Here is a 26,523-nt window from a genome sequence, read left to right on the forward strand (position 1 = left end):
AGAGATGGACCAGATGAGGACTTTTGCTCCAAACGGGAAAGGAGAAAACCTCAGTCCCTAGAGATGAACCAGATGAGGACTTTTGCTCCAAACGGGAAAGGAGAAAACCTCAGTCCCTAGAGATGAACCAGATGAGGACTTTTGCTCCAAATGGGAAAGGAGAAAACCTCAGTTCCTAGAGATGCTCCCAGAGATAGTCCTAACGATGAAGATGATGAAGACCCTTTGCTCCCAGGGAAGGAGAAGGGCCTCTGTTTTTGTTTCTGAACGGCTCAACCTTAAAATTGTACCCCAAAAAACTTCAAGAGTGGACCCTCGAAAGCAGTTGCGGGAAAAGCTGCAAGTCGGGGGAAAGGACTCACACGCAGGCAGAGAGACTCCTCTTCCTAAATGGACTGCACAATATTTGGAAGTGGGCGGCTGTCTCGTTGTGATAATGTTTTCATAGCATGAGCAAGAAGAGACTTCTCTTTCTAAATGGACTGAACAAGGTTATTATGGAAGTGGTAAACAGACTGAACATCTTAAGGGTTGTCTTTTTACATTGTCAGTGGGAGAAGGGAGGAAGGTGGGGGGAGGAAGGAGAGTTCTGAAGGTGGTATAATTTTTTTTTCCCTCTTTTAGGTCTGTTAATAAACTTCTTTATATTCTTTCAAGTTTGGTGCCTGCTTTGCATTTCTCCTAATTCTTATCTCACAGCAGATAAACAGTAATGAGTATTTTGGACCAAACCACTACAAGCACAAACCTGGTAGCAGGCCACTATGTCCATTAGAATTAAGCTCAAAAGAAAACATTCACATATGTTCCCGGTTCTTTTTTTAGAAGGTCTGTTTCTTACACACTTCATTAATGGATTTTTCCTTTCTTTTTATTTCCTGGGAAATCTGTAAAAGTTTAATGATTCCAGAAGAAGGACATATTAAAGACAACATGCACACTGAAATCCTCCATTTGTTTTTGTACAAATAGTTTTATTCAAAACTTCTGAATTATATATATATTAAAAAAGCTCTTCCCTGTCAACAGGCCAAAAATATTACAATATTTTAAAACTATTAATTGTTTATGCCTATTACTTGACCACTCTAATTGCAGTCGTTTCTCTCAGAATATCTACTTGGGCTTTGCAGATTATATTTTTAAAAGTTGAGAGTGAAATATTCCTTTTAGTAAATCCATTTTTAGTTAATTGGGAAAAAAATGAATGCTCTGTTTGCATGTCTTCACAGATGGGGTGACATAAGGTAGCTTCTGACGCTGTAGATATTTAAAGCACAATGCAGCTGAGAACTAGAAGGTCTTTACTACAAAGAGCACTAAAAGGATTCAACATGAGATGGAGGCTTACACAAGGAAGACCTAGCTGGGTTGACTTTTTACTTCACAGGTACTAACTAGCTCAATTAACATTTTCTCTAATAAAATTGAGGCCTTAAAGGATGCTGATAAATCACCCAGATCCTCTCTCCTTAGTTAAAACTCTCTACAGGCTTATTTGCGTCTCCTTTTTGTGTATGACAGGCTCTCTTCTGGAAGTGGAGAGTGAGATTTTTCTCTAGGATTTAGTCAAGTTGCACTTGTATTCTTCTTATCTTGAATGCAGCACCGATTTACACACTGAGACAAGGTATTTCTGTTTCTTTATTCTAGTTTGTGCAAAGTATGAGCTAGGTGGTAACCCACAAAAGGCTGGCTCCCCAGTCATCAAAATTTTACACCATGTATACATTTTAGCAAACAAAGAAATCACGGTTCATTGGCTACAAGTTACACAGTTGCCTTATTAATTAGCATTATACCTTCTACTGGTTAAATTATTATCTCATTTGTCATAACAATTAGTCCACATGTGCAGATTTTCTCTTCTTTTGAGTTGGTGGGTTTCTTTAGTTGGTGGGCTGTGAGTCAGTGATCCCAGTCTCCCTCTGCCAGAATTAAGTTTTACCCAGCTGGAGCTGGGCTCAGCACAGTTGCTGTGTTTGCTTTACTAGTTTCTTCCTTATCTTAGGAGTTCTGCCAAAAGTCCTTGTGGCACATAAATTCTGCTTTGTTTTTGTCCACTATCAGCAGTACATCCTTCTCCCCAAGCTTTGTCAACCTCCCACTAGCTCTGAGATCACTGAAGCATGTCAAGCCTTAAACCTTAACAAGGCAGTTATACCAACAAGTAGTTTGTCTTTCCTACACCTGGACATCATTCTGAAACCATGTTTTCTTGAAGAGAAGTGAGTGTAAGATGGGAGATAAATATTGCTTTATACCAGGCTCTAACATCTCTTGTATGAAAGCAGGTAAAGCCAGGTAGCAGAGATCATTATTTTAGGGCATTCCTTGGGCCTGTGTTTTCTGTCTTCTACACAGAGGCCTGGCCATATCTAACCTGGAGAAATCCTGCATGGTTTCAGCTGAGGAACAATATTGTGCCCCCTAACCTCCTAATCTTTCTGAGGCCTTATGTGATAGAGGAGACAAGCAAAAATACCCATTGCATCAGATTTTTATAAAGGAAGAGAGAGTCCAGTGTAAGGCAGCTGACTAGAGAAAGCCCTTTCTTAACTTGCAGTGTCATGCCAGGCCCAGCCCATAGGTGGAGAAAAGACACAGTCCTCTACAGGCATGACAAGTGTGTGCGGGCGTGTGACTGACCCTTGCACTGCCCCAAGCCTAAAGACAGCACTGCTGATTTACTGCGGGGACTCATCCACCTGGGTGGAGATCCACCAATGCTGCCACACAGTAAGCATCTAATTTCTAGGTATTTTGTTCTTTGTCTCTTTATCTGTGACCTGCTGTAATACCAGTAATAATACTTATGATACTGTCCCAATGCCTGTGTTAATGAAAGGAACTCCCTGATGGCTGTAGTTGGCCTCCTTAGGGTTAGAGGCAGCAAGCCATGTTACTCTTTTGTTGTGAGCAAGCTACTCTGCCCTAATTCAGCTCCTGAGTTTGGGCTAAAGTCCGAGAAGATTTTTCAAAAATGAAAAGCCAAAAATAACAAGTGAGATTTCTAAGCAAGGCTTAATAACTGCAGAAGCTCACCTCTTCTAATTATTGATACATTGCTTAAGTAAATATACCTATCTTGTAGAAAAACAGCCTTGTCCCCCTTGCCTGGAAAAGTTAATCCTTCTTCCACTCTCTGTAAATAACCTCTTTCAAGGCTTCCTTTGCCTGAAGTTGCATTGAAATGAGCACTGATAATAGGAGTCTGTTTCTGCCTTGGTTGCTCTTCCCTCAAGCCTTAAAAAACTTGCTTTTCTTGGTATTACAAGATGAGAGGTTCCCTGTTATACAATGTCTCCTACCAAAATTCAGGAGGCTGATCGTTAGGGTAATGAGCTCCAGGTTGGTGCCAATCACACAGGGCAAATTTGCAGCAGTACTTGTCAGCTACCTCAGCATCTATCCAGCATGGTGCCAGCCCTGTCCTTCTGATCTGGATCCTTATGCAATGGGCAGAGCTGAAGGCTGAACTACTTCATCTACCTGTGAGTGAGCTATGGTTAACACAGGTTTAAACATGTTGAGCTGGGTATAGCTCAGTTAAATAAATCAATGGGCTAAGAGGACGGAGACTGGGAGCAGAACAGACAAGTTCTGCCACCATGCTCCTCAAAGCAATCCCTAGAGTGTATTAGGCAGAGGAGCTGTGAGATTACACCTCAGCACTCCTGCTATCACACAGGAGTGGCTGTAGTGCAATAAGTGGACGTGCAATGTGAAGAATGTTTGCAAGTGGGCTTGGCTCACCTGGGCATTGTTAACTTACATCAGTGCCCACTCCCTTTCACAAAAAAATACAGACTTCTTTTTGCTTGCTTACATCTACCCATGTGGGACACATTCTTTCAATAAAGAGTTAAACCACATTGGTGTCCTTTAATATGCCCGCACTATTTCAGAAAATGCTCTGAAATGGTGCTCTCTGTGAATGCTCTGAAATGGTGCTCCTGCAGAGACATCTCTCAGAATTTAATGTATTAAACCCAGAACAAATAAAATCCTTCTTGTTGTAAGTTAGGAAACATGTATGAAGCTTTGATACAGAGTCTCTCAGCTAGCACTACTAAGGGAAGATGATTTTATGGGAAGTTCCAGTCTGGAGAAAAAGTCTCACCGGTAAGTGTTTTTAGTGATTCCATGTAGATCTCTCCTACAGTGAAATAAAAATCCAACAGCCTACACTGGAAAGGATTCTGTTACTTGTAATCAACTGGTAGGAAGGAGGAACTTGTAGGAAGGAATACACCTACTGTAGAGAGAATCCTCCTAGTAGGCTTGGATGACTTGACATTGGGAAACACATGGGTCACAGCAATGTTAGGCAAATTGGTTTAATCATTCACTTGGAGAGCTTCAAATATCAATACTTACCATGGGGGTTCCTGGTATTCTGAAGTCCTGAACTTCCCCAGGTTTACTTGGAAGCTACTGATATCCTAACAGTTTGATGAAGTCCTCTAGAAGAACTTTGATTTTTAAAAACACCTGGAATATTTTAGAAAAAAAAAATTAAAATAACTTCTAAGAGAGGACACCTGTCTACCTGGAAGACTGTCACAACAGTGAGCTCTTCCACCACAAGTTACAACATCTGCACAATCTCCAGCTTTATATTACTTTGGCCATCCTTTGCTAAGTAAAGCAAGTTGTTATTTCTAGACCTGTCTGTCAAGTGAAGGAGCTGTGAACTGGGATTCAATTTGCCCAGGGTCAGACAGACTGGCAGCAGCAGAACCTGAGTTTGAATCTGGGTATTTCTAGCTCCATGTCCCAAAAAATTTATAGTCTACAAGCCCAGAACATTTTTTTCACACTTGGTGACAGGTAGCTTCAGTAATCACTGCTCAGGTCTAATGAGAAGGTAGACTGTTGCATTTATGCTTTATCTGGCTGCTAGGCCTGTCTCCATATAAACAAGTTACACAGGCAGCAGGGCTTACAAGGAATGCTGAACAAAAGCCAGGGTTGTTTTAATTTAAAGAAGAGGTAACTTGGGGGTCATACGATCCTTGTTCATGTAATTACAGGAGTGCTTCAGGAGAGAAAAGTATTATCTGTTCTCTCTGCTGGATAAGATAAATGCAGCTGGCTGAAATTACAGGAAGGGAAATTTAGATTAGATGTTTTCCACTTGTTAAGATAGTGACACATTTGAAAAGATTACATGGGAGAAAGAAGGATATTCAGGCCGAAAAATAATAGGGATGGTTAATATGGTGTTCATGCATTCACACAGCTGGTATGGGCTAGATTAGCATCTTTAGCCTATGAAATATGGACTAGAGTAACACTCCATGAGATGTACAAGGCCCATGCAGCTTGCAAGGGCAATGGGAAAACAATCTTAAGATACCCCTCAGTCTGCACCTAGCCCCCTACCTCTGCCCCCTACTCTGAGGCATTATTTGACATTTCGGGGGGAAAAATACCATTTTGTAAAACCTTGGTCACCACTTTGACCAAATGCTGAGTAATTTACACATGTATTACCATCCCTGCTAATCACCCTCATATTCTGTAATGCTTACTGTCTTGTAGCCTTTTCTTTCCTGACTAAAGAAGGTTGTGACATTTTTCAACTACTTGACTTTCTAGGTTCCCCCCATACATCTTGTCTAAGATAACGTGAATGTCTGTGAGAAAGTAACTTGTATTTATACCTAAAGATTTTTACAGTGGTTTGATAACAGGCAACTACTGCCAAGAGCAGTAGTCCTTTTTCACTGAGCCTTCTACATCTTGAGTGACTACCAAATCAATCAAAGATGCCTTAAGATTAAACATTGCAATGCAGCTCTGCCCCCTGTATGCCATGCAGAATTTCTTTCTGGGATCGTTGCACACTTGGGGAAGGATGAACAATGGTGAATGCTGTGCCATAACTCGGCTCTGCTGATCTTTTCATTATTCCTTCCCTGTCTGTGATGTTGGGGCAGCAACTCAGGTGTTCACCAAAGAGCTGCCCTTTGGTAACCAGGAGCTCTTCCCTCTGCTAGCAAAGAGAATGAAGGAATCCTCTAGTTAGAGCAGGCAGGATTTGAAAGGGACAAATTGTGTTGTTAGTGTTGAATCACCAAACTATGGCCTTGTTTGCCTGCTGGCAGGGCACAAGTATCACAGGGAACTTCTGCCAATGGTAACAATGAGTACAACATTTTGTGAAGTCTCTCTTCCTGCAGATTCACTCTTCTGGGCATATATCATGCACTACTGTTAGTATTTCCCATCTCCCATTTGTGTCCTGGTAGATACCTTTGGCAGGGAAAAAAAGTGCCTAGATGAGTGAATTACTGGCCAATGCTGAGTGCTGCCCAAAGAGATGTACTTCTCCCTATATTTGTCTTGGAACGAGCATAAATAAAGTTCCATTAAATTAATTTTCCCTGAGACCTCTGTCCTACATTTGTTTGAAATTAGCTAACCAGTTCAAAAGATGCTATGGGAAGCAGACAGATGAACAAACAGATAACAGGTACCATAACCCCATAAGCTTTTGTTTTCTTAGAAAACTCAGCTAAAATAAGAACTGTTTAATCAAATTTTTGCTGCTTGTGTGTTGGTCAAGTTAGGCACTCAAGAGAAAGCCTGCACCTAAAAACCATGGGTGACAAATCCAGCAGACTCCTTGGGTCGCACAATAGAAATATGTTTATGTTTTAATATTTATAGTATTTTTATTTATATCTTTGATGAATATAAATTCCCTGTCCAGGCTGATGTGATTGTGATTCAGTGTTCAGCACTGCTCTCAGTACAGCTTCAGCAGACTGTGGGTAAAGGAGATGAAGACACCCTTGTGGCTGAAGGGCAGGACTGAGTACAGAAAGACTGGGACTGGTCCCATCTGTGATGTTGCCTTCTTTTGGGACTAGAGAGAGGAGCTAAGGCAATGGGTCTCAGGATATGACAAGAGGGGAACCACAGAACCTCAGTACAAAGTATTTCCTTCCAGGGCACCTTTATTAGCTTCCTTGCCACATGATTCATTGACATGTTAGAAGTCGAACATCGACTTCTAAAAAAATATTGCTTAGATTGAACTGTGAACTTTTTGGTTCACTTTGGTCTTACTACTTTGCTATTAAGCGTTCTCCACATTTTGATTTCTCATGGGGTACACAGTACTGACATTAACAGTTTTGGGTGGTCTGTACTGTACCTCATTTACTGCAATATGCTCTAGTCTTTGAAAGCATTCCACTGTGTTCATTTTCAGGGTGGCTTTCATCCTCCAGTCCATATGAGTTTTCCCCATAGTTGTCCAGTCTATCACTGCAATCTGATTTGAAATACATAGTGCCATATCCTAAGGATTATTCCAGTACCTAAAGGGAGTTTTTGACTAGTGATTTGTCTTGTCTTAGAGAAGATCTTGGGGGCTTGAGACCCATTAGTTGTAGGCAGAGTTGTGTGGTGTGAATACTATAATCTGCCAGATCTTCTATGGGCTCTGATCTGTAGGAAAAGCCATGATTTTAATGGCTGTTGAGACGGATTGTGTCCCTCTGTTCACTTCCACTACCTTCCTCTGCTAGATCTCCAGCCACACACTTTAGCCGGATTAAAATGCTGGAGTCTAACTCTTGCAAAGTCTTGTTAAGTATTCCTTGGATCCCAGAGATCTTCTGGCTTTATTAATTTCAAACACGGCTTCCTGAAGAGTATAAAAGACCTTTGACAATTTCTTTTTGCCAGGTTACCTCAGTGCACATAGCATAATGAGTCTTTCCATGTATTTGAATATTTCATATCCAGAAGAGACCCTTGGTGAGGTATTTGAAAATCCTCAGGCTGCATCAAGTGCAGCTGCATGGCTTGAGGTCCATAGCCTCAATACAAACATTACCTTTGTGATATACATGTTCCATTCAAAAAATGCATTCCCTGCAGGAAATGCAGGGAGAATGCAGGAAATGCAAAAAGGATTCCTGTCATGCCACCAGATGATTTGGTAGTTGTGTGTCATCAAAAGCCTGCAGTATTTGTTTTCTTTAGAGATCAAAGCCATTACTTAAGCAAGTTACTTTAGCAATAATCACATTCCCATAATGGGAAGTAGAAGGATTTTCCATTGTACTCTGCTTTTGCTAACATCCAGTGCAAATCTGTTTGCCTTTCATAGGTGTGTCTAAAGAACTGCCGGATGAGTTCTTTGGAAAAGCTGAGCCTTTATATTTTACCTACAGAAAACAGTGATCTTCTCGTGGTATCAAGAGGGCCACTAACACATTTACAAATACTCACTTGCAAAGAGACACAACAATCTTCCATCCAATTGAGAAAATCCTTTCAAACTCAAATCCAAGGTGTGAGTCAGGTTTATTAATCTGAGCTCATTGATTGAAAGACTTTCCCCATTCCAGCAGGGGGATGGAGGGACAAACCTGAGTGCCTCAGGAATACCATTCTCTTCTTTTTCCATCCAGTTCCAACAAGCCCAGGCAACCTGCGGAAATTCAGGCCTTCCTTGATGTCTCATTCCACACAGCTCACTCCTGAGGCAGCTAGGCTGGCTGGCTATTTTGTGGCCACTTCAAATGTAGTAGATGCATTCAACACAGTTCGTGACCAGCTAAAAAGATGAATGTGAATCTGACATCTTTGGGTCCTGGATTTATAAAGTAGTGGTGTGTCTGTCTAATTTCATGTATATGACTACCTGCAGTGGGACTGAACCGTATGTCTAGTAGAGACTGAGAGGCGGCCGAGAGACATTTGGTTTATTGCCATGCAAAGAGCAGCCTTTTCGTATTGAGTGTAACACTCACTTGCATCTGTGATTTGATCAGGTCATTTAATTTCTCTGCCTTGGTTGTTTCATCTGAGAAGTCAGATTGCTAGGGCTTGCATTTTTGACAAGTGGTGTAGGAGGATTAATTCATGTGCGTGCACCCTGGACTTCAGACAAGTCTACCAGTATGAAAAACTATAATTAGGAATTGCTTGTCCTGTCCTTGAAAACACTAGCTTTATCCTGAGCACAGATGACTGTTTGCCACTAGTACTTAAGGCAGTGAAGGCTGAATGTGCTCAGTAGGATCAGAATCAGACTAAAAATTTACTTTTAAGACAGCCATTGAAAATCTGAAGTTTGGGAAGAACCAAGAGAGACTCCAAAGGCCGAGGCAGGCAGTGATAGCTTTCCATCGTTTCCAGCAGGCTTTGAACAAAGCTTGTATCTCCCACAACTGTCTCAGTTATCACTTCATCACCATACATACTTCTTCATCTTCTGCTTCTCTCAGAAAACAGGAATCCAGAAAGTTCTTCAAGCCAGAAGAGAATATTTCTGACATCAAGGAAAGGGAAGAAAACAGCATGTTGCTTCTGCACCAGCTATCAAAAATATACCATTCTAATTAAAATATATATAAATGGAAAAGAATTGTGAAGGATTGGACTGCATACTTGTGGAATTGAGCAGGTTTTTTTCCTTGGGCTGATTTTTGAGTTGGATTTGAACTTGAGATAATTAGGGAGTTGTAAAGCTGGCTTGATGGAATTCTAAGAAGTCAATATGGCAGTGGATTAAAAAAATCAGGTTTTTGGAAACAAAACAAATAAGGATTTTTGGATTTGAGGAAGTCAGGAGCAGCACATCTGTTCCACCTGTAGGCGCTGGATCCACATAGTGATGGTGAGTGAAAAATGACAGGCAAGGCCCACCAACACCCTTGGTTGTTCAGGTAAAACCTGCTTTGGAGGAAATTGATTCTCCGTTCTAGAGCATTGCATTGTCCATTTCATGACTTCAGCATTCCTGGTGAGAATTTTCTGGAAATAAGGGGAAAGAAGAGATAGCTGACAATCTCTTTTCAGATAAAAGCCACTCTGGCTTTTAGAACAGGCATCTAGGGTGCAGAGGAAGGTGTATGCAAATGGTGAAAACTAATGCTGAGGGCTGTAGCACAGGAGCAGGTGAGAGCTGCTTTACCCAGTTGCTGATGGAAGAGTAAGGCTGAGGCAAAGAGTAGGGGGAGCAAAGGTGGTAACAGCAATTAATTTGAGGGGAAAAAAGTGGAAAAAAAATTCGAATGCAAAATTATGCTACTTGGCTAGAGCATTCTGTCTGCAAAGGGTGAGCCTGGTTAAATGTGGCATTTGGCCAAACGGTAGGAAGGAATGAGAGTGGGGCAGGTAGGAACTTCCTACATCTTTCCTGCTGCTTCAAGTAATACGAAATGTCAAGTTTGTGCCCCCATCTCATTGATGAAGTATCGGCTCCAGGCCATGGGCAGGGTGGTAATTAACAATTAGCTGGGAAAAGAACAATATTAATAAGATAAATGATTGCTAAGGAGATAGGGAGCGTGAGTGTTGGGATGTATGGCAGTGAGGCTGGGACTCTTTGCCGATAGGGCAGCAGTGCCACAGAGCAGAGAGCAGGGGGACTGAAAGCTCCAGTGCAGGGATATGGGTTTAGGTGCTGTGGGAAGCCAGGGCTGTGAGGAGTAAGAGATAGAGTTTGGTTGTGAAGAAATTAGGTGGTATGGGAGACAGTGGACATTTAGAAGATGCATGCTGATGTTGATTTTTGGGGAGGGAAGAAAGAGAGGTGAAAAGTTTGAAAGGAGGTCTGGTGTCTGACTTTGGAAAAGAGCAAGAAATTGCAGATTTACATGAGAAGAGAGGACGGGAGTCTTCCCCTGGTAGCCAGTTTTCTATCCACATCTTCAGTGTGTGATGCCAGGCATATGCTCCCTGCCTCTTGATGCAAAGCTTCCCTTCTTGCTCTGTCCTCCCAGGCACCTTGGGGCTGTTGCTCTCTTAAGTCTTTCCATCCCTTCATGTGACACTTCCAGCCTGATATTAGCCCAGTAGGCTGTGCAGCAGCCTTGTGTGGCAAGCTGCCCCAAGAAACCAGCCACAGAAGAAGAAAACACCATATTCCCCATGCTTGGTGATACAGCCCACTGCATAGCAGGCTGTTACCATGGTGCTGCACCAGAAGAGTGGCTGTCTCTGGTGTCACACTCTGGCTGGACACACTATACTTCTGTCTTGTGTCTTTTTCAGTTCTGGCTCCTGTTCTCTGTGGGAAGGAATGGTGTTTTCCTCTGTTTAGAAAATCTGCTGAGAGACCTGCCAGCTGAGACCTACCAGTTCTGACCAAAGGCAGTAATGATCTGTTCACACTGGCTAGGCTCACTCTGTCCCAGTGAAATGGGCTTGTCCCCATTTAACTTTCCACCTGCTGTTTGCGACTGATGGGTGCTCACTGCCTGGGCAGAGCTGGGGAGGGATGTGGATGTGCCCATCCATTTCCAGCTCTCTGCTGTTGACACCCATTGCAGATTTGTTTAAGCAGAGGAAGCAATCCTGCTAGTACTCTTCTTCAGAGCAATGTTGTTTCTGTTTTTGACTGCAGCATTTCAGCCAGAGGCTGCTGTATGAACATGCCAAAGTTACAGGCCATAATTATCTCATTTTGGGGAGGAGAGTGGGGTGATGTGCCTGATGTTCGCCCAGCTCTGAAGCCTGCTTGTTGCATGTCAGTGGAACCCCCAACTGTAGCTGCAACAGTCCTTCTCTGACTTGGGTTTTCCAGGTGCTGATAGTCCTATAAAAAGCTGCTATCTACCCTACCAAAAAAAGGCCATTGAATAAATGTTCTTTTCCCCTCGTGTCTCACTGACTTTGTATCTGATGTGCAGTCTCAGTCCTCTGAACCATCTGTAGCAGGATAAAGAAGACCCTAATGAAAAAGGCAAAACTGTAGAGGAGACTCAACAGGAGTATGTGAGGGTCTAAGGAAGCCAAAACCACAAAGCCACCATATCTTGGCTTGAAATGTATGCTTCCCTTGATGATAGCATACCATACAGTTACAGTATTTGGCATCTCCTTTTGGAGGTCAAGACCAGAAAGATTTCTGTGAGACCAGCTAAGGTTTCTGTAGAAAGAATAATGCTCTGTAGAATCACACATATTGTTCAGGAGGGTAAAAGACCACCTGGAGCATTTCTCTTCTGCTCAAATACACTATCTCCTCACCTTGTGTTTGGGTGCACTTTTGAACATCATTGCTGATATTTATGCAAAACATTCTTTTCTCTTGTGGCTGATAGTCTAGATGGACTACTTTGCTAATGAATCCATCTGGTTATCAAATGCAGGCACAAAGTAGGGACGGTAGAAGGAATCAGTGAGTCTAGGGCAGATGGGGCCCTGAGTGGAAGACTCCTAAGAGTAGCCATGCTTAGGCACAGGTTTTTCACTTATTTTGAGATGGCCTTTGATAATCTGATGCAGCAGATGAGCATATGGTTGGCTCCTTCAACCTGAGAAAGAAAGGTCTCTCTTTCCTTACATTATCCCCTTGCTTTTCTGCTAGGCACTGTATCCATTGGGAAAGATCTGAGGAGATGTGCATGCCAGACTGACTTGTGGAGCTGATGATTCTGGTGTGATGCATACTCTGTAGTACAAGGCGGTTAAGCTAGGGCAGAGTTAATCTCCTCAGTAGCTGTTAGAGACCTGTTTTTTTGATTCAGAGTGAGAATGGTGTTGATAACACACGGATGTTTTGGTTTTTGCTAAGTCATGTTTATCCCAAGTCAAATACTATTTTTCCCTTGTCTCATGCTCTGCCAGGGAGGCGGTGTGCAAAGGAAACTGGGAGGGAGCATGGCCGGGACAGGTGACCCGAACTGGCCAAAGGGATGTTCCGCACCACCGAACGTCATGCCCGGTATATGAACTGGGGGGAGTTACCTGGAAGGGCGGAGGATCTGGTTTCAGGAAGGGGAGGTCTGGCTCAGTCAGTGGGTGGTGAGCAATTGCACTGTGCATGGCTTGCTTTTTTTTTTTTTAATTATCATTGTTATTATTTACCATTATTATTTTATTTTACTTTATTTTCACTATTAAACTGTTCTTATCTCAACATACAAGTTTTACTTTGGTTCTCCTTCCCATTCCACTGGGGTGAGGGAGGAGAGGGGAGGAGGTTGAATGAGCAGCTGCATGGTGCTTAATTTCCATCTGGTCTTAAACTGTGACACAATGAAAGAACCCTTCCCTCATATTCTCCCAAGGCCAAATCTATTCTTGCCATATGGATGACATTGTAAATACACCAAAACATGATTCTGTTCTTTACCGTTTATGCAGCAAATTGGGGGAAGGGAAAGATTTGATCCCTAGAAACCTCCATCTAATGATCTAATGTGGCACAGATCCAGACAGAGAAACAACACTGAGCTCCTGGGAACTGGCTGAAATTTCCTTTTCCCTGCCTCCGCTGCTGGCATTCCCCTTGCTGGAATATCCTGAACTCCTAGACCTGGCCTCCTGCTTGCCTGTCATGAGCAGGATGGAGGGCTTTCCCCCATCCAGAGAGAAGGCCAGGTTGTACCCTTAGTGCTGGGAAGTAGCAGGAGCAGGACTTGGTAGCCCAGGAACAGCTGACTATTTCTCTGTCACTTTTGGAGATGCTTGGGAAGAACATGGCCAACATCAGTCTGGCTGGGACCCTTCCTCATGGTCTTCACTCTGGCAAACTTTTAGTAGGGTCCCTAGGTTACACCATGATTGCTGCATTGGGCTGCCACTTTTGGAGGGAATTGGCAAGGAAGAGATTTAATGACCTGTCTCTACTGTGGGCTCATCAGTTCCTCAGGAACATGCAGGAGCTGTGGTTGGTTGTTGGGGAGGGGATGGCAGCCTGCTCAGAAGGTTGCACCCACTACAGATGGGCTGATTTCAGGACCCTGCAGCCCTTTCTAAAGAGAAGGCCAAAGAGACAGTATTGAGAGACATGGGGAAAAGCAAGGGTTAAGAATAAGAGAGGAGGTGACAGCTGAGACCATGAGGTAACCAAGAACCTTCCAAAGCAGGGATAAAAAGCAGGATTTTCTGTGTTCTTCTGTGTTTGACCTGGGCTAATAAGGAGATTTCTAAAGACTCAGCAGGGGAGGTGCTGTGAAGTCCCTGGTTTTAGAAATAAATATAAAATTGGAGATCCCCATACTCTGATGGATGGAATAACAAATGTTTGCGATTTCCCATCAAATGGTCTATTCTGGCCAGTTACAGGGCTCCCCAGACAGGGAATGTTGGTCATTTCCTTCCCTCCCATTGAACATATCAGATGGAGGAGGGAGTGATACCTCAGGATTTTTTCCTGGGCATAGCAAGACTAGAGAATTGTCCATGAGGGAAGGAGCAGGACAAGAGTTAGTTAATCCATAAGAGGGAAGTTTCCCAGAGCTCTGGGTATAAGGCCAAACAAACTTGAAAACCTGTGAGGAAAAAGCCAAGTGAAGAATGGTGATACTGGCGTGGCTTGCAGTATGCGCCTTCTCGCAGTGAAGCTGGCTAACTAGCCAGTGTGCTCACTGGCCAATTCCATGCTGTGGCTGTCACCCTGAGACTCAGTACAAGGATTTATACCTGACTGTTTTTAAGAAATAATAGGAAGGTTACCATCTTTATACATGCCCAGTTTTTATTAGTCTGCGCCTCACCTCCAAGTTTGTTGTTCCCCTTGTGCTGTTGCAGCTTCTTTTCCACCCTTAATTCAGAAAAAAATGGTTGTGATGGTGACTATGTTTTTCTGAGTAAAACAAGAAAAAAAAATGTTTTCCCAGCTGTGTCCAGAAAACCCAGACACACACAGGAAAATCCAATAAATGATTAACTCAGTCTTTCCATCTGTAGATAGTGGTGTTTCTGGTTAGGTTTTTTAAATGATATTATTATTTTTTTATATCGCTAGCCTTCTTCTCCCTCAAGACAAAAGACAGTCTCTTTGAATTGAAATGCAATGTCCTGAGAAATTTTCTGTAAGTACCTGAATGATTGTTTACTTGTGGTTTTCTGCCTTTTGAATAAGGAAAGATTATTTGGAAGCGAGTTTCCTGTACGACTTCCCTGTAAGAGGAGCATAATGAGCAAGACAAGAACTTTATGGGCAAAAAATTACAGAATTTATGCATTGGTTACTCTTTGCAGAACACTGATTTTGATACACTCCTTTTTTGGTTTTCCTTCTTATTTTTTTTTCATTATGTGGTGGGGTAGTGAGGTAGGGTATTTTCAGCTGTGAATTTTTAAACCAGACAATTAAGTTGTCTTAGAAAGTGGTGGGAAGAGATTGGTGCCATCTGGCTGGAGCAGGCACTGACACGGCAATTCTCAATCCATGCATCCAACTGTGTGCTGCCCTGTTGATGAGAGAAAGCACCCTATGAGCCTGTATTGTGACCAGAAGCAGGTTTGACCCATCTGTTAGAGTCAGAAAAACAGGTTTGGTTTGCTGTCCTGTTCCCACTCTGGTGGTCAAGTGTGGGCTTGCTTGACAAGCATACCTTGGCAGTCCTTGACACTGCCTGTCTTACCCATTTTCCTGTTTATTGATCTCCTGTTTTCTGCTCAAGGCTCTTTGCAAACAAGTAGTCCACCACAACTACTTTTTTGCCCTGGGTACCAATTTTGCTACTGGGCATACCCAAACTTGGTATTTTCAATACTGTTACCTGGGCAATCTCAGTTTAGCATTACTAGAGCACTGTTGGCCTTGCAAGCTCCGCTCCCCAAAATACCCCCAGCAACTGCCTTTGCAGTTTGGCCACTTCTCACACAAATCCCCCTTACCCAAGCTGAGTGAGATCCAGCTGTCCCTCATGGTGCTTTCACACTTCTATCTGCCGCAGCCATCAGCTTCTGAGACTGTCTCCCATTTCCCATGCCCTGCTCAACCTCAGCCCAGCACCCATGCACAGGCATGTCACCTGCCCAGTGTTGGCTCCCTGCTCCCTATCACTGCCCATGGCTGGGGAATTCAGGGCAGCTTAGCCACTGCACAGGCTGGACTTGACTGTTTGCCATCTTCACACTGGCTGAATGCCTGTTTGTGTTTTTGGATTTTTTTTATTTCTATTTGGGTTGTGTAAAAACACATTCTGTACGCTCAAAACTAAATTCTTAAGTGATTAAGAGTGCTCTCTAACTGTGATATGTAGCTCATAACTACTGTCAAGCTGCCAGGTTTTGTGTCAGCTTTTGGTGACTTTTAGATTTTTTTACCTGGAAACTTATATCAAGCCTTTGGACTAAAAATACAGATTTCCTTCACAAATGTACTAAACCCACCACATTTGCATGATTTTCCATTCACAGAAATGTTTTAGGATTTAATATGACCCTTCTGCAGAAAACAATGATCAGTGTGTAGAAACGCCAGTTTGTGCCAGTGTCAGGACCCCATCACTTTCCTTGCAGTGAAGCTAACCAACAGCTAGATGCCCATATAGCAGGATCACCCTGCCCCAGACTGGCAAATGCTCTCCTTTCCCAGTCTTTCAGCACAGAGCATATTCCTGGCAGCCTAAATGTCTGGGTAACTCAGGCCAGATGCCTGGATGAGAGAGAAAAGGTCAAATTTTTCTGAACACAAATAAGGGGGAAAAAGCTCCGAACTGGAGTGCAGTGGCTGCATCCTCCACCTAGGTGCCCAGGGCAGGGGGATGTGCCTTGCAAGGGACATCACCAGCCCCCCACTCCCATCCTGCTTTTGCTCCCAGCTGCCCCTGGCCTGCAGTCGCATGACCTCAGCCTGTCAGGGAAGAGGCAGGCAGAGTGCATCAACTCCTTGGAGACCCAGGCGCTGGGTGGTTTCTTTTTCCGCTGCATTAGCCAGCTCAGATGTGGCACAGATGGGGAATCTGCAGCCTGTGCCCCCACACCGGCTCCCGGGACCTCAAGGTTGCCTGACAGATGGGACAAAACCCTGGCGGGGCTGAGACATGTTTGGCATCACAGCTGTGGCTGGGGGAGAGGGGTGAAGCCCTTCAGCACATCATCCAGCCCTGCCTGGCAATCCGGCCACAGACGATGGGCACGGAAGAGCTGCATCACTGGGACCTCTTTGGGACCTGTGCCAGCTCTTTCACAGGATGGAAAGACAGGTTTTCACCCACCTGTTCCCAGAGGACAGAAACAACTGGATTGGAGTGCTGCTGAGCAGGGCAGGGGGCAGATCCTGTGCTGCTCCTGGGATGGATAAAGACAGCCTGTGGTGCTGGGGAGTAGGAGAAAGGCTTAGGATGGGGAGAGGGGGAGGTGGAGGGAAAGGGAAAAAAAATACGGTGTACACCACTGAGGCACCCACATGACGGAGGTGGTGTAGCCTGCTGCTGGGTGATGTGGGTGTAAAGCAGGAGCATTACTGCTTGGGTAAGTGTGGAGCTGGAAGTGGTGAGAAAGAGTAGGTTCAGGTTAGGAGAAGCAGTGTGGACTCTGCATGCCACAGCCCTGTTGGGAAGAGCATGAGGAGGTGCTGCTGAATGAGCTCCCAGACAAGTTGGAAGCGTCCAGAGATGGTGCTGCTACTCCTGTCTTATTGCCAAACACGGAAAGCTTCAGGCCAGGGTGCTTCACACATTATGCCTGGACTTACTTTTATCCTGCCAGAAATGGATTTGTTTTTTGCCATGGGGCTGTAGAAAGGCTGAGATTGCCCACGGCTGGCAGGGAGCGTGGCTCTGGCACTGAGCTGTGAGGCCAGTGGGGAATAAGGCAGGGCTACACTGTCCCCTCAGCCACAGAGGTGCTGCTTTGTCTGGGTGTGGTACACTTACGTCAGTGACTTCATGGGACGCGTTTCTACCGCCAGCACTGTCCAAAGCCTTTCAGAAGAGCACGGCATTAGAAAACAACCTTTCCTACCTAACACACAGCTGTTTTTACCCATGCTCAGGATGAAGTAAACATACAGTGTGTTCAGTGACTCCTGGTCCTCGGAGATTGTTCCAGAAAGCCTATCCTCAATTTTGATGGGTTAAAACCAAAGAAGTTTTCAGCTGCTGCTGAACAAAACACAAATATACTGAACCTACAGAAACTGGCATCCTTTATGCAGTCTGCCAGCTACTTGTGCAGTTAACTCCTCTAATGGGCTAATGAGATTTGGGGGGTATTTTCCAAAGCACAGCTTTTGACAGGGAAACCTCATTTTTATTTCAAAGAAGAATGCGCAGAGGTCCTAGTTAGAGAAATTCTAATGATGTGGCTGAGTGCTCTAAAACCTCACGACGCAAGAGAGCTTCCAGCGAACTGTGAAAAAAACAAAAGTGGAAAATCAGTTCCGAGTGTTCAGATGGGGTTACTCCGAAGACATCTGCGCTCTTCTGCTTTTTGAAGTCGGACTGAAAGAGAAAGCCCCAGGGCTGGCAAGGGCTTCTGCTGTTTCTTTTTTTGTTCTTCTTTTTTTTTTTTTTCCCCCTAGCAACTGCGAGCCGCACTGAGGGGATTTAGGAGCAGAGTACGGCATGTCCCAGCCCCCGCGGGCTTTGGACGTGCTCCTGCCCAGCGCCACTGCTGCGGGCACGCGGTCTGCGTTCTGCTTTTCACTCTACTGCTTTGCTAATCCTGAAATAATTCTTTTTTTTTTTTAAATCTTTTCGAGGAGCACGTGGTGCACTCTGCTCCCTGGAGGAGGGACTACTAAATGCTGTCTTTGTGTTTGTTGCAACAGAAGTGTCTGTTACCTAACCCAGGGCTGCAGCCTAGGACAGCAGTTTCTGTCTGAGCCCTTTCAGCTGGCCGTGCCGTGCAGTATTTGGTGCCAGTGGGAGTTGTTTGCACTGCATTTGAGGGAAGGCATCTCCATCACTGTACTTACTGAGATCATTACAAATCGTAAGAAGCTATTGTTTGCCACTGCAGATGCTTGGTGCCAGTAATAATAATATGGCAGTCAGATGTCAATTCCAGACTCAGTCTGTGATTCATTCTCTGTCTGTTGTTTTTCTGTGTGATTTTTTTCCTTTTTTTCCTCTTTATTTTTTTTCTTTCTATTTCCTTTTTCTTACCCTTTTTCTTTTCCTTCTTCCCTTATCCGTTTCCCTCTTCCCTTTTATTGTTTTTCTTTTTCTCTCTTAATTTATTTTTCCTTTTTTTTTTTTTTTTTTGGATCCTTTTCACAGTGCCATAAGGGGAAAAAGCTCGGAGCCCACTTCTGTGCTCATTACTGCTAGATCCCGAGAGACACCAACTGCACTAGTGAAGCTGCACTGGGACACGCACCTCAGGGCTGGGACCCCCAGCTTGCATGTCGTGCAGTTGGTTTTGCTTGTGTCTCCAAGTAACTTGTGTGTGTAACACATCAGCTCTGTTGCTGCACTGACAAACTCTCTTGATCTAGCCAAATTCTTGAATTAAACAAGACGTTATCAGAAAAGTCAGCCTTTGGCTGAGTAGTAGCATTGCGATTTCAGGGCAGGAGTGGAGTTGAGATGATTTCACCAAAAGTGTAAAACTGTAGAATATTAAACTACACAAGCATGCTCCTGTGCAGTTGAGGTGCTATCTTCATCCTTGTTCCTGGGAACTGGAGCTACATTTCTTAATGGGAGCATAAACATGCAGTTGTAATGAGTCTGAACTTCACACAAACCCACTGAAGTTGCTAACTCCCATATAGATGAGTATTTCCATGCTATAAACAGCAATTACCTGGCTCCCACAGGGTCCAGTTAGTATATTGTCAGGCGAAGCCGCACGTATGTGTTATTGAAGTGATTTGGGTGTGTAATAGGCAACTACAAGTACTATTAGTTTTGTAGCTTCAGTCACACTTTAATTCTGTCTGTGCCTAGTGTCATTAACACAGAGAGAAAGTAAAATGCAGTATTTGTAATGAAACTGGAGGTTGCACACCCAGTGTTTGAAGCAATTGTAGTAGACTGCTGAGAGTCATCCAAGCCTTTCTCATTTAGCTAGTAGAAAGAAGCCCCTTTCTACTCCAAATGCTTTTTCATCAGTCATGTCCTTAGTTGATGTGTTTTAGCAGATGTTACCAGTTTAACGCTCTCAGTGAATCTGTCCTAGCTCTGTTGATTTACACAGACAGAGTTTTGGGGCATGCTTTTGATGGGAGAGAGGTGAGGTTAACCGTGTAGGAGACCCTGTGCAAATGCTCCCATTCAATTGCAGCCTTGGTTCATTGGGGAGTGTAAGAACATCCTTTGTGGTAGTGGTGATGTTAAAAGAAATTCCAAGAAACGTACATGCTGGTGTTTTCAAAACTTGAAACAACAAAAAAAATCAGGACTTCTTAATCCACACAGAAAATCCTGGCACAACTGACCTGTGTGAAAGTAGTTCTGTTGTGCTATTCATGCTTAAGCGGACTGTTTGATTTACTGTTTAGTATTTCCAGTTTTCAATTTGATCTCTGTGCCATCAAAGTGAGAAGGAAAAGAGCATTGAGGAACCTAATGAACATGCTAGCGGCTTTTTTTTTCAGCAAATCTTTCTTTACTGTTGTCAAGTTGCATAGCTGAAGGACATGAATGTTTTTCAGAGTACTTCCCCTCTCTGCCTCCACACCAACATGGTCCTTTCTATTCTTGCCCATCACACCAGGGAAGTCTGGTAATTGATTTTGCAGCTTTGATATAAGATTAGGGGTTTGATTCCTGTGGGCTGAAGAAGCAGGCTCTCTGTGGGAGTGCCACAGAACATCTCTGGAGGCACTTGTCTACACGGGTGTGTGTTCTAAGGCGAGTTCTGGAAGATTCAGCATTGAGGCAGCCCAAGTTGTACACCACACAAGGGCACCAGTGCAAAGTAAGGGTGCTTTGGCCGTGGCTGATAAACTGTCTTTGCGCGTGCACAATAGCTGATTGCTTGAAACAATTCCTGCTTCATGAAGAGACAGGTGGCAGACCTGGGAGCTGGAGTGATTTTTCTCAGGCATGTGTTTCTCTGAGGCATCTGTTTCTCTTTGGAGAAGCTTTGTTTGCTTGCAGGGGTCTTAAGAGAGAGCAGGAGGCTGGGGTACTGCTGGGTGCTGATTTAAAGATAATTTAGAGGTAGCACAATGTAGTGGCCTAGTGAAGGGAGCCCAAGAAAGGGAGGGAGGGGGTAGTGTCTGCAGAGTAAGATTAGGTGGATGGGTCCCCAGGGTACTGGGGAGCCATCTGCCAAGCTGCTGTGCTTCAGCTGAGGCTGGGCAAACCTGTGAACTGCTGCCAAAACTCAAAGATTGGGGCAGTCAGTCACCATCCAGAGTATCCTGCTTCAGATCAGCTCTGCGTTGCAAGTGCTGAGGATCCCCAGGATGCAGCAGCCGTTAGAGTTGTTTGGTTTGAGTATTGCTGAGCTCACCCAGAAAAGGTGGAAGAAAAGTCCCTGGGCTCAGCAGGGACATGTGCCACCCCCTGTCCTTGAAGGGACATTTCCTTGCAAATGGTCCGTGATGGTGGAGCAGGGATTTCATGATCTGCCCATCCCACCCAGACCTGCTCTGTGACCTGGACCTGGGTGGTTCATTGCATCCTGGTGGATTGTAAAATTGTGTGTGGATCCTTCCCTCTGGAAGGTTGGCTGAGAAGGGGGATGTGTGATAGGGAGCTTCTCTGGACAGTCACCATACAGCAAAGTGGGTCTGCAGATGAATAAATTTAGGTCGTGTGCAGTTTGTGTCTTAAACTTTTGAATACCTTTCTAAATGGATTCATGCCCTCCAAACCCCATGATCACAGAGACTATTTCCAGTCCTTATTTTTCTGTTTACAGTGATATGGAATCGGGAGGCAGGGGGATGTGTGTGTGTGTTAGAAATTATTTTCTTCTGTCAGATGAAAAAGCTGTTTGAGACCAGCTCAAAGTGTCTGCCTGACACTTTCATTCGGGATATAAGTGTTCCACTCCTCCCAGGAATGGCACTGTTTGAAGTATCCTTCTGCAGTATGTTTCCAGGTACTTTCTCTGAGTGCAGCTCCTTCTTGCTCTGATATGTTTCTTGCTGTTTTGCCAGCTCCTGTTTGAGACCAAAGACTCCTGTGATGCTAATGCATCCAAACATTTATTCTCTACATTACAGAGATGAGCAAGGCAGGTTGTGGATGGTGCTTAAAAGCAGGGTGGGGTGAGAGCTAGCCCTCTGGGTGCGGGCTTGGTTGCTATGGGGTTGAATCAGGAGTCAGAGGAGCTCGGGTATTATCTAGCCCTTGAAGCTTGAATGGCTTCTGAATTGACTGTACTTCCTGGATGCTGTAAGTAAAAAAACCTGTTTGGGCACCGGATCAGGCTGTCCGTCAGGGATCAAGCTGTCCATCAGAGCGTGAGCACTGCATTTCCACCTCCACTGAGTACTTCAGCCACCAGTGCTGGCTGTGGGAACTGTGTGGCATTTGCTGTGGCTCCCTTTGCTAACTGCATGAAAAGGTTTTCAGTGTTGCAACTATTGGACTAAGCCAAAGGAAACCAGGCTGGAGCTAGCTTCTGAGGCTGGCCTGCCAGGGCAGAAGTGCACAGGTCACTGTCACGCTTGCTGAGAACATCATGTCATAGCTGCAGCAACTTTATGCTGCCTGGTGAGCAGACTGTCTTGCACAGGACCAGGAGCTGGACTTGATGATCATGATGGGTCCCTTCCAACTCAGCATATTCTATATTTCTGTGATTGAAAAGAGGCCCTCGTCTTGAAACTGTGATGCAGTAGTTTAGGAGCAGTAAGAAAACAACCTAAATGGCACAGATTACATAATACAAGCCTCCCTTTTTTGCAGAAGCGATGAATGGGGCTTGCTTTCTCTTCTTGGCATGAAATGGCACAGTGGAAGAGGTGGCTTACCTCCAAAGTGTACTCATTATTTTTTTACAACAGTTTTCAAATGGGAAGTGTCATTTGAGTAATAACTGCATCTCCCAGGTTGAATGAATGCCAAGTGTGATGGCAAGATGCACTTAGGCCTGGGATATGTCTGCATGTCAGTGCTAACAGAAGAATGCTTGCCAGGGAAGCCCTTTTCTCAAGAGAAAACAAATTGTAGTACCAGCAAGTTCTGGTTGTCATCAGCTGTCTTGTCTGTGGACTTGCTGTGACATAATGAGGAAAAGAGAAGAGGTATTAACTTCCTCACCAGTGGGACACGAGTGCCAGCTGGCCTGTGTTGTGCTGCTTGTGGGGGATGTAACATCTTTGATGTCTTCTGCCTTCCTGCCACAGCTGAAACTTCCTGTTGGCTCCTGACTGCTCACGGGGGCCATAGCTGCCCGAGGATGCTGCAGTCCTTAAGGTGCACTTTCTTAGCAAGCAAGTGGTCTTGCAACTGTGTTTTCAGTCCCCCAGTACGTGCACATCAGGAAAAATTTGTTGATGTGTTTTCTCACTTCAGTTGTGAATCACAATTGTGCCTCAATTGTGCCAGAGATAAGATGGCTCAGATCAAACTTCAGTCAAATTTCTGTTCCAAAAAACTCTGTTAAATCTAGTTAAGGCTCAGAAAAAAATGCTGAGGTAAAAGCTGTAAAATTAATTTAAATACGTCATATGAAATAACCATGCAGAATCAATAAGCTATGTCTAAGAGGTAGATACATACTCCTTTTTGCATACTCTGTTGCTGTGTTGTAGTTCTGCAGTTTGCACTTCCACGGAGAAAATCCAGGTTTTTACAGCTTTGCAAATGTAAATTCTTCCAGTGGCTCTTGTGTAGTAGAATAGTCTAATGGTTGGGTGTGGGGTGTTTTTTTGTTTGTTGGTTTGCTTTTTTGTTTTGGTTTTTTTACCATTCACAAATGCAATATTTTAATCACTTTGGGACACTATCTTAAACTATGTTTATAATATTGATTTGAAAACTGAGGATGAGCTGTCCCAGTACCCTGTCCTTCCATCCCTAAAAGCAGTATATATTTAGCTGGACATAAAGAATGTGCAGCTAAAGGCTGTAGGATGTAAGGATGCCCTCTGTAAATTTTCAAGGAACAGCAGATGTTGGCTGGAGTTTTGGAAAGAATTTAGTTGCTTAAAGATACAGAACTAACCTCTGGTAGGCTCATGAGGCATTTAGGTATATTCAAATGTTAGCTTCCATGGAGCAGAAATCCATGTAGAGCAGAGCTGTAGCCTGTCTAAGCATTGTTCTGCCATCTGAGATGCCTAAAGACAATGGAAGCACATTACCTACTGAAGAGAAGCAGTCTGTCAGTTTGCTAAATATACTGGAACAGATTGAACAAAACCAGTAAATGCAAGATGTCTACTACATGCATCATTGAATTCTCTGGATAAAAGATGCTGTATTTGCACAGTTTTTCTTAAATTACACTCCTGCCCCAATGCTCTTTGACATCACTCGGGAAGAATACTTGCACTGTGGCTTTATAAAAGTTTTGGGTGTTTTTCGTTATCTCTATGTGTTATGTCTAAGAACGCGGTGGTTCAAGCAGTGAGCTAAAGCCTTCTTCTCAGAGGGTTTGTTTTGGTTCTTACACATACCTTAGAAATAATGCACAGACATCCAAAGGTCCATAGAGCATGCATCAAAAATCACTGACTTGGCAAATACAAAATGCTGAGTGACTTTTAATGGTAAAGTATAGTCATACAGACTTTGAATTAATATGCTGTTCACAGCCATGCAGTTACAGCTCAGACAGCGTCAGCCTTTGCATAATAAAAAACATTTAATTCTATATAACAGCTGACTGCGTCCTAACAACTTCAACCAAACAACAAAGCAAGCATTTCTTTAAGGGGAGAAAAACTCAAGTGCAGGTCTAAATAAAGCAAGGTGACCAGACTGGAAACAAATTTTACCTGCAACTGCTTGATACTGCTGCTAAGGCATTAATTTGAGGTTTTTTTGTCACTGTTTCCAGTGACAGGTTTTTTTTCTAAGCAGCAACTCTTTTGCTTCATTTGTGAACTGAGCCTCTCTTTAGACACTGAACTTCTGTGAAGTCTGCCTTTGAGCTGGAGAGCAGCTTTGATAGTATCTGCACCCTGTCAGTTTTGCTCTCTCCAGCCTGACTGCTTGTTGTGAGGCTGCTCATAGTAAACAAATCCTGTAGTGCTGGGAATAATGGCATGGGGAACCGGCAGTGCCCTGGTGCCTTTTGGTGAATCCGTGGGGTAGGCTGTGGGGTATGTTTCGGTGAGGACTCAAGAGGAGCTGGCTAGATGGTACTGCCTGAGGTCTGTCCAGTCCAGGGCCATGCTGAAGCCTGGTGAGCAGGTAATAGTGACTCACTGCACTGGTTTGGATTCAAGGTTGCTTTAGCCTGGGAGCATGTGTGTGGTCATGAAGGTCGGCAGATGCCCCGGAAGAGTTCAGCTTAGAGATTCATGAGAAGGGTGTGATTTCTATGTTGTTGGGGATTTGTATCCCTTGAGCTTGTTCACCCTCCTCGTCATGTCCCTCAGTATTTTGGTTTCTGTGACATTGCTTTGCAAGGAGGTTGGTGGTTTTGAATACAAATTGTACGAGGAACCATGTCCTCTTTGGTGTGATGCTGACTCCAGTACCTTCTTCTGTTGTCCTCTGGCTGTTGCATTAAAAAAAGAGGTGCTGAATAACTGATTGTTCTTTGCCTTATCCAGACCCCTTATCACTGCAAGTACCTCTGCCAATCTCTTACTTGCCTCCTTCTTGTAGCTGAAAAGTCTTACATGACTTTGTTATCCCTCTCTAAAATCCAGACTTCTCTGCTGGAAAATAGCTATAGGCCGTGGTCTCACACAAGCCCTTTCTTTCCTCACCACCTCTGGCTTTCTATACATCTCCCTGCAACTCCTGATAGTTAGGAATTAGTTTAAAACCCAGGCTGAGATTTCCTCTCTTTCAAAACCTTGGCTAGCATTTAGTTTTAGCAGCTCCAGCTGAGATTTAGCCATGCAAAGCTCCTGTTCTTATGAATTTTAATCTATTTTACTAATGCTTTAATTCAAGAATTGCAAACGTAAGTGTGGGGAGGTATGAGGAAAACACAAATAGGATGTATGAGGTCACATGGAATTAAAGACTACAGCTCTTGCTAGTGGTCTTACTGTGGGCACCTGCACTCTCCTTGTGATGTCGGTCCACTGGATTTCACCAGTTAGCAAATTTATTTTAATGCCAGCTTTCTGCATTTAATCCTGTTACTTAAGAAAGTGATTTAAGGCAAGCTCAGCAGGCAGAGTCTTTTCAGAACAATTGGTATGATCTGCCAAAAGCAGTGAAGGTTGCTAAGCTCATGGCCACGCAGGGATGGTGTGACAGTAGAGGCACGACTCTCAATGCAGGATTCTGTAAAGACTTGTCCATGACATTGCAACTTGCTGGAGAAGGTTTTAAAATTTGGCTGCTGACAGGCAATTGTGGTTTTTGCTGCTAGAGATGTTGGTGAAGCAATGAGAATGGAACAAGCACAGCCTGGGATTAGAAATGGTCCAGATGTGGCTGTGAAGTTCTCCGTAGTAGACTGTGATTTACAGGCATTCTTAAAGACTTTTTTCTGCTTTCTTGCAATAGTGCAGTGTTTCTCCAGTAGCCTCAATGAAACCTCCAAAAGGCGCTGCCAGCGTGCGGGGGTTGTTGCCTGCTGTCAGGAAGCTGACATCCAGTGGTGGTATGGCTGAGGGGGAAGGCAGTCAGCTCTGGAAAACAGAGCTGTGCACATGCAAAAGCATGTAAAACTGAGGCTTCCTCATGGTACGGCTTAGCTGTGGAGACATGCCTAAGGACGCTTTTACCTCTCTGTCCCAGCTAACAATTCTTTGTGAATGGTCCTTAG

The 26,523-nt window shown here is 44.0% G+C and overlaps 2 protein-coding genes across 2 annotated transcripts in view; one reads left to right on the forward strand and one right to left on the reverse strand.

Annotated features, from left to right (window-relative positions):
* The window catches only part of NIPSNAP3A (nipsnap homolog 3A), a 20,230-nt gene extending 15,832 nt beyond the window's left edge, over positions 1–4,398 (reverse strand). Inside the window, exon 1 of the mRNA XM_008637685.2 lies at positions 4,381–4,398. Coding sequence (XP_008635907.2) covers positions 4,381–4,383 — 3 coding nt within the window. The 5' untranslated portion in view covers positions 4,384–4,398. The remainder of the gene's footprint in view (positions 1–4,380) is intronic.
* The window catches only part of PSD3 (pleckstrin and Sec7 domain containing 3), a 131,843-nt gene continuing 107,924 nt past the window's right edge, over positions 2,605–26,523 (forward strand). Inside the window, exon 1 of the mRNA XM_017739348.1 lies at positions 2,605–2,739. Coding sequence (XP_017594837.1) covers positions 2,620–2,739 — 120 coding nt within the window. The 5' untranslated portion in view covers positions 2,605–2,619. The remainder of the gene's footprint in view (positions 2,740–26,523) is intronic.

Source organism: Corvus brachyrhynchos, unplaced genomic scaffold, assembly GCF_000691975.1.
Source record: "Corvus brachyrhynchos isolate BGI_N302 unplaced genomic scaffold, ASM69197v1 scaffold547, whole genome shotgun sequence".
Lineage (NCBI taxonomy): Eukaryota > Metazoa > Chordata > Aves > Passeriformes > Corvidae > Corvus > Corvus brachyrhynchos.